This window comes from Aulonocara stuartgranti, assembly GCF_965226115.1.
Source record: "Aulonocara stuartgranti genome assembly, chromosome: 23".
Lineage (NCBI taxonomy): Eukaryota > Metazoa > Chordata > Actinopteri > Cichliformes > Cichlidae > Aulonocara > Aulonocara stuartgranti.
Genome location: NC_138958.1, coordinates 9,263,978 through 9,274,822, shown reverse-complemented (window position 1 = coordinate 9,274,822; position 10,845 = coordinate 9,263,978). Strand labels below are relative to the sequence as shown.

The 10,845-nt window shown below is 39.8% G+C and overlaps 1 protein-coding gene across 2 annotated transcripts; it reads left to right on the top strand.

Moving 5' to 3' along the window:
• The first annotated feature begins 2,423 nt into the window (after positions 1 to 2,423).
• On the top strand, positions 2,424 to 9,127 carry cbr4 (carbonyl reductase 4). Of its 2 annotated transcripts, none has more exons than XM_082525493.1 (6): positions 2,424 to 2,580; positions 3,866 to 4,031; positions 5,789 to 5,909; positions 6,022 to 6,158; positions 7,961 to 8,095; positions 8,661 to 9,127. In XM_082525493.1, the coding sequence occupies exons 2-6, from the start codon at positions 3,872 to 3,874 to the stop codon at positions 8,837 to 8,839; spliced, it is 732 nt and encodes a 243-aa protein (XP_082381619.1). In that variant the 5' UTR covers positions 2,424 to 2,580; positions 3,866 to 3,871; the 3' UTR covers positions 8,840 to 9,127. The 2 variants fall into 2 exon arrangements, with proteins under 2 accessions (XP_082381619.1, XP_082381620.1); XM_082525494.1 differs by having other exon boundaries at positions 2,425 to 2,580; positions 3,866 to 4,016.
• The last annotated feature ends 1,718 nt before the right edge of the window (positions 9,128 to 10,845 follow it).

Genomic DNA, 10,845 nt, shown 5'->3' with positions numbered 1-10,845 from the left:
GAAGCCACCTGCTGGTTTGTGAAGTCCTATTTTGAAGCCTAGAGATGAAACCAGGTGTGATGAGTGAGGGTCCGTCTGACTGTCAAACATAGGGTACATGTTCTTTAGCTAACGTCTGGTGAAAGCTGTTAGCCGATGACCTTTCTGACTTTTAAAATAACTAACATTTACAAAATTAACATATTTTATTCATTATAAGCCAAAATGCCTGACTAAGTCCATAAACCTCTCATTAAGATAATTACTGATGTCAGCACCTTAACTTTTTACAACTACAGATAATGCCCCCTGGTGGCCTTTATAGAGAATGGCAGTTTTAAGGCCAAAAACTGCTTTTTATCCAGTAGCTTTGTATTTCAGTTCAGAAGCTGACACTCTAGAGTAATCATATTCAGAAATATTTACCAGGATTATTTATTGAGTATTAAAGCATCTTTCATTTGTTCCACTTTATATTAGAAGTGGCTTATCTGATTAATTGAAACCAAAGTGTTTCAGAAACAGTGGCGTATTTCTTGGTGATCAAAGGCTCTTTTTTTCAGCCGTGTCTCAGACTGAACTAACGCTCTGAAAGCCTGGTGGTGTGGTGGTGGAGGAGGAGGGCAAGGAGGAGTCATGAAATAAAGAAAAGAACAGTAACAAGTGCAATACAAACTAAGCTGCATAACAACGACAGCAAAGAGCTGGGTGCTTCAAATTAAATCTATTTGGGTGCTCATTATAGTATCTGCTAATAAACGGTTGTTACTGCCAAGCAGTGTCTCCCATGACTTACAGCAGAGTAAAGAGAGGTGAGCCTTCCCAGAGTGTTCAGCTGGGAAATGTTGACAGGAACTGACAAGCACCCAGAGAGGTCATTGTGTTGCACACAGCTCCCTGCAGAGGATGGGTTTCCATGGAAATAAGTTACTCCAATATATAAGTATGAGACTATAGTGAGGAGGAATAAGGGGGAAAAAGTGTTTTGTAAGGAACATTTACACTTTAATCATTGTTTGTAATTCTAGGTTGTGTTATATCATCTGTCCACTTGGGTTGTTGTGCTTTAGTAGATTATGCACATGTGCTAAATCTGTTGCAGGAATATTTCAGGTTGACAGGACTGTGAGTTACAGGTTGGGTAGGGACTGTGTGTAAATATAGGCAAAGCTATGTATGCACAGCCCAGGTAAAATATTCAGAGTTAGGAGTGCTGTGTAGAGTTAAAGAATTAAGGCCCCAAGGTCAACAATTCTTGATAACGTTTAAGCACAAGGCGTGTGAGCTGATTCAATTGACTGCAGCAAAAGGAATCAAGTCCTCCTTGAACTTTTTAACAGTGCCCGAGGAAACGGGCAGGAGTTATGTGCTTGGCTTCTTGGAATAGATTTTCTGTGCAATTATACCAGAAAAGTAAACGTGTGTTTTTGTAGGGCATGAAGAAAAGGTGACAGCATTTAAAAATAACCCAATGATCAGGCAAAATAGTTCCAGGAACTAAATAAATAAAGTGTTTTCTTTCTCTGAAAAGAAATTCAGTCCAGTGTCTCTCTGATGCACAAGCACACCTAATGAACTCTCGGTTGACAGGCTTAGAGTCACCACATTTAGAGAAATCAAACTGTTTGTAGTGTTTGCATTTTGTTCCTTTTATACTGTGTATGATTCACAGCGCTCAGGGCTACATATCCACTCTGGCACAGGTGATGAATGTGATTTTGCTTCAGCAAATCAATCTGGCAGAATAAGTCTCAGACTGATGAACTGTCCAGGTGTGGGCCAAGGCCACCCAACCGGTCTCAACATGATTCATTTTTTTTCCTTTTTTCTTTTTTTTGTGTGCACTGATGACAGATTTGCTTTTCTTCATGAGATATATTTCCACAAGGGAACAATGTGGAAAAATGAATGGCTGCAAATAGAAATCACAGTGTTATTTCACTGGCAGTAAGATAAAGATGAGGTATGCTGTATTTATTTGAAAAACGTTAAAGTTCCTGTGCTACATCAGTTAAAACAATAAATATAATTTCTAACAAAAAAGCCCATTTTAAAAAAAGTAGCTAGGATGTAACAAAATAAAACAGCTTACTGAGATAACAAGCACTCTAACAGCTAAATCAAGGGAAGTAAATAAGCTAGATAAATAAAAATATTTTAAAAAATATATAATAAAACTATGTCAGAAGCTTTTGAATATATTACAATAAAGTGATTCTTTAAAGTAAAATAGATCAACAAAAACGAATAAAACGGTCAGACTAAATATAGCAAAACAAGCACAGCAAATGTCAGATGGCAAAGTGGGTCAGTGTACACACGGTGTAACGTACAGTGGACAGTGTAGGGTGGAACTACAGTGGCTGGGTAAAGGTAAAAAAAAATCACCAATCAATCAAAGCAGTGCTGGTTCAGTTCAGCCAATCCAGCGTTACCACAGCGCCCTCTACCGACCAACAACGACCAGCACAATAACAACAAAAAACATGGCGGCGCCCATGACTACCCGCTCCTCTGGTATTCTTTATTTGTTCAGTAAATAACATTTGTTACATTTGTAACAGTGTTTCTCAAACGGGGTGTTAGACTCAGAAAAACGAGGTAAGTATCATATCGCTGCATAAACGTAACTGTACGATGACATTTAAAGCTAAATACGGCTACTATTTACCGGACAGCGACTGTGACTCTTAGCCTCACTGAAGTGACCCGGTGTCCTACTTTGTGTTGTGCTGCAGAGCATTTTGTCCCACATGTTAAGGCAGGGTGTCATGTTTTATAATCTTGGCTGTGTTTACTTGCCTAGACCCATACAGACAAACAACCAACCTTACCGTCACGTATTCATCCCAGCACGCGCGCTTCCGTGCACTTAAATAGATATAAACTCTGTGCCAAAATAATGGGGGAAAGATTAAAGGAAAATATATACTATACTATAAAATGAGTTTTTAAAACAAATCGCACATTCAAACAACCCGATGATGGCCGAAGAAGACTGCTCCAAATTTTAGGAGCTAAAAAAATTGGTTTTAAAGTATAATCGCGTAGCCTCAGTGACAAGGTCTCTAAAGGTAGCCCTTTATAAATTAGCCGGTACCTGTTTATCTACAACTTAAGAAGAACAAGTGTGATATGTGAGCACCGGCCATCCCTCCTCTGCACATGTCCAAACCCTACCACCTTTGCCTCTCTCCCTTATTAACAGTGATGGTTAATCAATCTGTCCGTAGTATAGATAGAGCTGTTAAAGCCTGTTTTTCTGTTTGCTATCGCAGTGTTTCTTCAGCATCTAAAATACATTCAGACTGATGTGTGTTGACTCAAAAGACAAAAATCCCAGTAATCCCAGTGTTTCAGTCCTAAACCAAAAGAAAACTTTGTTAAAGCAAACAGGGTGTTATTATTACACATATAAGTTGTCATATAAATACATTATGCTTATATACTAGGGTGACCAGATCTCAACAAAAGATTGTTTATATGTAACACACATGGGACACATCATATTTGTATTTGTGTAACACTGAATAATAACTGACAAAAAATAACAATTTTTCTAATTTACTGTCACTTCATTTGTGGTAGTGTCCATCTGACACTGACTTTCCCCATACAGAGTTTAACCTGCACTTGACTATAATAAAAGCGTTCCCTACTTTCTTCAGCCAGACTTTAGAAAAAAGTGCCTGCAGAGCCGATTGAAATATGGAACAAGGGATAAAAATGCTGTGTGTTTATGCTGTGTAGCTTCCATTCAATAATCAGACTACACCATCGACTTATGAAGATCATAAAGGGAAGCAGGCATGTCTCTCCTGTGTTTCATCTGAGATAGTCCGGATGCTGTTCTGTAGCTGTAATTGAGCTGTTGCCTCTCCTGCAGGTCATCATGTCCAGACTGGCAGTAGTGTGTGGGGGTTCCAGAGGCATTGGGAAAGCAGTGTCCTGCCTGCTGGCAGAAAGAGGCTGCAGGGTAGCCGTCGTCTCCAGGAACAAAGACGTCGCCCAGGCAACTGTGGCATCTCTGCATGGAGGTATAATGCTGTGCTGTGTGTAATACAGTGCTTAACAAAATTATTAGATCACCGGATATAAAAAGAAAGCACAAGTATTTTAGAAGTCTGCGAAAAACAAATTAAATTACTGAACTCACTGAACTGAATTGTTGTTTTAATACCCAAATTATAACCAGCACACTGGACTTCTCTCAGAACTAAATTAATCAAGCAGAACATTCAACCACTGCTAGTAAAATAGCAATTTTTTTTAGGATTAAAAATATTATTTTTATTAACAAGCTTGCACAAACTGGTGCATTAACCATTACAGAAACATGAAAAATTATTTTGGTAATTACCAATAGTGTTGATTTAAGGTAGCTGTGGCGTAAACCTTACCCTGGATTTTGGACTAATAAATGAGTTAATGAGTAAAGTGTACAGACATGTGCCAGAGCTATTAGAGCTTTTCATTAGCGTGCTTTTTTCTGCACAACGGCCCTCCTCTAAAGGAAAATTACCAATTTTTATTTTCAAAAGTATGGCTTAATTTACTCAAGCTTAAAATGCAGATTTGTTATGAAATTGGCAAAAACAACAGAGAACAACAGCATATGTTGTCTTCATTCTTACTTACAACACCGAAAAGCCAAATTTTGAGAAGGAAAAATGTGGGGAAAGATGTGTAATGTGGGGAGTATTTATAATTGAGATGTTTTAAGAAGTTTCATTTACCCACTAGATAAGCAGAAGAAAATGGAGTCACAGATACAGTTCAGATCAAACAGAGTAAATAAAAATATGCATCAAAACCTCCTTGTGTAGATTTATTCAAAATTACAAATAATAAAATTAAAGACTTCTCTGTATCATTTTGATTTAGTCTTTGCAAGTACACATTATAAATAAACAAGCATGTAGCTCCTTCTTTCTTTATAAATATGGGTGGGATATTTATTTTAAATAGTCTAGCTCTACACTGCCATCAACTGTAAGTAAAAGATGGACGTGACATTGGTATGATATCTCACACTGAGGGTTTTTTGGCTTTGAAACTAGATGTGACTAAACAGAGAGACTCTGTGCACTCTAGTAACTTGTCAGTCAGTCACATGTTAAATATCATAAACCAGGGGTGTCAAACTCAAATACACAGTGGGCCAAAATTCAAAACTAGAACAAAGTCGCGGGCTAACGTTAATATTTATTGAAATATATTTATTCCTCCAGATATATATAAGAATGAATCTTTTCTTATGGACTCAAACACGTTTTGCTGAAAAACTGAATATGGAACAAGCAAAGCTTAATACTAAACAATATATATTAGCTGTATAATACCAGTAGGCCAGCTCTAATAGTAATTTGGTATGGCTTCGCGGGCCAAATGTAATTAGGCTGCGGGCCAAATTTGGCCCGCGGGCCAGAGTTTGACACCTATGTCATAAACCATTAACCTTTGTATAATCCTTTGTGACTATAACGTCGAACATATTTTACAAAGACAACACTGTTTTGTATTTGGCAAGGCTTGAAATGAGAGCTTGAGAACATAAACTCATCAGTAAATAGTTTACTGAGGTCATAAACCAAGTTAGAAGACATGGTAGTTTTCTCACGGCAACTATACAGTCAGACTTTCAACCAGAGGAGTCGCCCCCTGCTGGCCATTAGAAAGACTGCAGGTTTAAAGCACTCAGAAGCTACGCCCATTTTTAATTAAATACAAGGTTCAGTGTAGACTTAGAGGACCTTTATAAACATACTGCAGTGATGCCGACAGTAGATCTGATGTGTGTCTTCTCTAGATGAGCACATTGCTTTTAGCTGTGACATCTCTAAAGAACAGGAGGTGCAGAAAACATTTGAAATGATCCAGAAGACCTGTGGAAACATCTCCTATCTCGTGAACGCAGCTGGTATCAACAGGTGAGCAAGCACTGAAGTTGACACCTCTACTGATTCTCAGCTGCATTTGCAGACATATTTAGACGCATGTAAATGCTGAACCCCTGCAAGTTGCTGTTGTCTGTTTGCACAGAGATGGTCTGCTACTGAGGACCAAACCAGAGGACATGGTGGCTCTGCTTCACACCAACCTGCTGGGCTCCATGTTGACCTGCAGGGCAGCGCTGCGCAGCATGCTGCACAGCCAAGGAGCAGCTATTGTTAATATAGGTACTTGATGATTCACATTAGTGGTGTGTCTTCAATTTAACCACTAGATGGCTGTGTTACTACTTTTATAGATTCAAGTCAGTGTACCCTTTAAGGAGGATATTATTTTGTACGGTGGCCCTGAGAGGCCAAACGGATTGCAACTTAAGAAAACACCAGCAATAAGAAAAACGCTGCAAAAGCACACAAAACACAATGGAAATAGGAAAAAGCAAAACAGAAATAGGAAAAAGACAACAGAAATAGGAAAAAACTGATTTCCAAAAGCACAAGGGAATTGTTTCTGGGGAGACAATAACCCAATGTTGCAGGGACCAAAATATGCTAAGAATTGCGCTGGGAGACACTTAAAAGAAGTGGAGGATCTATCGGTTTTGTGAGGAAAGAAAAGATGAGAGGTAAGTGTGTTAGCCTAACTATTCGCCTAAAAATCCATCATCAGTATTATATGAATCATGATAAAACACACCAAGCATGTTTTGGGTTCGTGCAACTTGTCCGTTGGGTTATTGTCTCCCCAGAAACACTTCCCTTGTGCTTTTGGAAATCAGTTTTTTCCTATTTCTGTTGTCGTTTCTCCTATTGCCATTGTGTTTTGTGTGCTTTTGCAGCGTTTTTCTTATTGCTGGTGTTTTCTTAAGTTGCAGTCCGTTTGGCCTCTCAGGGCCACCGTAATTTTGTGCTCATTTTAGTCCAAATAAAATCAGATACTGACAATTTCTTTGAATTCACGCAACAAGCTTGTGGATGTATGGTTTTACGTTTCTTTTTCCTCATGAACTGTAATCAGATACATTATGAGTGAGAGAGAGAGGTTACTAAAAGAATCCTGAATAGAAACCTCCCAGAGAAAAGATGGTGGCACAAGTAGGTGGTAAAGTTTGAGTTTCTAGTGTTCCAGCTGTTTTCTTTTTTTCTTTCTTTTGTTGGTACATTAAATACAGAAAATAATATGTATTTGTTGAAAAAAGCGGTTTGAGAGGCTAAAAACAACCTACATAATTTACAGGATAACGAATAAGTGAGTATAGAATATAATAAAATACTAAATGTAACAGAAAACAACAAGTTTAGTTAATGGTAGATGATATTAGTCTCAGTATTGGGGAAAGTGTAGTAAACGGTGCAGGCTTGGGGAAAAAAAGCTGTGAGGTGAAAGAACAGATGATTTTCTGCTAAACAGATGTGTGGAGTTATAAACATTACTGCATGAGGAAGAGATTACCTAAATCAGTCTGTTAGTGGAAGTTCTCTGCTGCCTGTTCAGTAAGTGGTGCAGAGGGTGGTCGGGATTATCCACAATGGATAAAAGTTTGTTGAGGGACTTCCTCTCAGAGTCAGCCTTCCTGGTCAGTTTATTGGTCTCTGATGTTGCAGACTAAAGGAAAGTATACACTGCACTCGTCACAGGGACAACTGAAATTAAAAGTAACTTGAATATACCTAAGTAAAGGCTCAAGCTGTTTCAAGATGGTAAGACTTGCTCCTAGAAGGGCTTTGTTGAAATCTCGAATGCCACCGACACCTGGGACTGCAGCTCTTAAGAAGCACCGGATTGACTGCATCCTGTAAGAAAATCCAACCAGAATCTGAAACCACAAGCACGGCTATAATAATATTAATGTGATTTCTACCTCAAGGTTTACAGTGTTTATATTTCTTTGTAAAGAAAATCTATGAAATTATACAGACAGAGTAACAAATTCTTCATCCAGCACGCTGGGAGTCAGGTAATTTGATTGTGATTTATATTAAATGTGGAATCAAGTCATCTTAATGGATTTCTCTGGTCATGTCTGCAGGCTCTGTTGTGGGCCTGAAAGGGAACTCTGGCCAGTGTGTCTACAGTGCCAGTAAAGCTGGTCTAGAGGGTTTCACTCGCTCCTTGGCTAAAGAAGTTGCTTCACGTAATATCAGGGTTAACCTCCTGGCTCCAGGTACAGAATATGCTTCTGATTCTTTCACTTTTCTCTCTGTCTTCTCAATATCTGCTACAATCCACTGCTATCAGAGAACCACACTGAGCCCTTTAACCGGTCAGCGTTCAATTTACGCGTAGTGTCATTCATATCGAGCTACGTGTTGTTGGTTCCTTGGAGGACTGCGCGCAAGTGGTTGTGTATCTCTTTGAGTAGACTGTGTGGACAAATACCTAATACCAAACCAATGAGTTTATATACAGTCACTCATGCAAACAGACACAAACGCAGTACCGTAAAACAAACAAAAAATCTCTTGTTTACTTCTCCCACTCATGAGCAAGACTATGAGATACTTGAGCTTCTCCACGTAAGGCAGCAACTCATCCCTAACTTTCCTCCAGCTGCCTTATATTCCTAAGAACCGTGGCCTCACTTTCATCCCTGCCACTTGACACTCTCTGCTCCAATGCAACTTGCAGCAAAGATTAGATCCTTAGATTAGTGATTGGTAATTAGTACAAAGCACTGCTTGTGTCAGTCTCTGTCATCTCATTGCTGTTTTTTCCCCATCTTTTGGTAGGTTTTATACACACTGACATGACTGCAGGGATGAGAGAGGAGGCTTTAGAGCGCTCCATCCCTCTGGGGAGATTTGGAGAGCCGGAGGAGGTAGCCCGGGCCGTCCTCTTCCTCCTGGAGTCCCGCTACATTACAGGAGAAACGCTGGTGGTGGACGGAGGGCTGCAGCTGGCCATGTAGGGAGTAACAGCTTCCTCCGGAGCTACTGTTTTGAATATTCAGTGTCTTATTTTAGGCATTAAGTGTCACTGTCGATTGAGAAATTTATGACTGATAACAAAAAGAAAAACTTTTGAACTTAAAGCCTTACATCTTAAGTTAAATCTAGAGCTCTGCCCAAACTAAGTTAAAAGTGATACCTGGTAAGCTGCTGGATTGTGAGATGTGTGTTTATTACTCGTATCAGATGTATTGCTACTGCAAAAGCCTTCAGATTAAAGCAAACATAATGTATGTTGTTAAAACTCATTTACTTTCTTCTGCTGAGTCACTCTGTTCAGCCACAGTGGGCGTGGCCTTTGAGAGTCAGTCATGACTAACGCTGCTGACTCCAGAGTGTCTGGCCTAGTCCAGACCTCCGTGCCCTGGGGTCCTAAATTTGATCAGTGAATTTAACGCTGTTGGTCTTTTTCCATGACTGTAAAGCACCCGCCCGCTTGCATGCCACTGATCCTTACGCTCATGTTTTGTTCCCCACGTCCCCCTGGGAGACCCCCTCACAGCCGCCACATGTTGCCCTCCACAGCCTCCTGCCTGCGCCCCCCAAGCCCACCTCTGGCGCGGCCTATAGAGCGAGGAGGCATTTGGGGCTGCAGCTGGAGGGAATTAAAGGTAGCGGTGGAGGTAGGGGGGTATTTTTAGTGCTGGGAATGTTTTGAGTGTCTAGTTACAGCTCTGGACCTGTACTGTGGATGTGTGGGGCTAGAGGTGACTGTCATGCTCACTGATGAGATTTGCAAAGCTGTTATCAAAACCTGGACTTTAAATGAGCTACAGTGTGTGGGGGGCTGTTGTGTGCATTTCTCCTCTAAGTGTTGTATGTCTTTCTAAACGGAGCAGCCAGCCAGGTAGATGGACTCAACAGCCATTTTTCAAGTCTATTTAAACTCATTTTAAACTGAATCTGGTCTACTTTTAGGTTACTATTTATTTTTTAGGTTACTATATATTTACTTTTTTTGCATCATCTGATGTTTGCTGTGATGTTCACTCCAGAAACCTTGGTTTTGTGTTAAAACCTGAATGCTCCAGACCAGCAACACACAAAACTCCTGCTTTTATAAAAGTGCTCACATTTCCTGACGATCAGTTAAGAGAGGAGCTTAGAGACCCAAGGTTTTGGGTGATGACACCATCTGGAACAGCTGCTCTAGACAGGACAAGGCAGCCTTTTCTGACAGGAAATGATTAATACAGACAGAACGGGTAAGTCTGCAAGGTAAGATTTAAACCAGCCTAACGCTGATCCAGACACACCCACTACTTGATGTAACCTGTTTAATGTGACTGTGTAACAGTGACGCAGTATCAAAAGCAGAACAGTGTAATTCCCAGCATCTGGACCCATCAAAATGTCATTTGTAACCCTAAGAAGGGCACTTTCAGTCAAATGTAATTTATAAAATTATAACTAAAATTTATAAAAAGTGTTATGCATTTCCTAAAAGGCTTCTCAGCTACAATCTTTTCTAAAATCTTTGGCAATTAAGGTCACCTGGGCTTATCCCTAGCTATAACTTTCCAGGTAAGGATAAATCCAGGTTAGATTTGAGGTTTTACAGCAAGGGTTGGGTTGAACAATAGCATGCTTATACCAGGTGTGAACAGAACCGATTAACATGAATAATAATATCAGGCCACACGAGAGTCGCAGTGACACAAAGTATATAAAATAGTTTAATTTTGCTGCTGAAATCAGTGAAACTTTCCAGATAAGGACAAAAATCACTAATAGAGTGAGTAGATTAAGGCACGACGCTTGAATGAACATGTTGTACTTGATCTACAACACAAACTTGAGCAGTAGTTCCCCAGAAACCCTGGCGAGCTATTGCTCAAGACCACTTTAAAAAAATTGCAGGAAGGTCTGGCTCCAAAGAAGCAAAGTAAAAAGAACTGAGGGGTGGCTTGAGACTTTTGCACAGTACATGTACCCCTTATTGGGAATCACTGTGCCAAATCACTGC

Bases quoted from the DNA above. Each gene is read 5' to 3' on its own strand.
- cbr4 (XM_082525493.1), top strand. From the start codon at position 3,872: ATGTCCAGACTGGCAGTAGTGTGTGGGGGTTCCAGAGGCATTGGGAAA. The intron at 5,910-6,021 runs GTGAGCAAGCAC...CTGTTTGCACAG, and splicing joins AACGCAGCTGGTATCAACAG to AGATGGTCTGCTACTGAGGA. The intron at 8,096-8,660 runs GTACAGAATATG...ATCTTTTGGTAG, and splicing joins GGTTAACCTCCTGGCTCCAG to GTTTTATACACACTGACATG.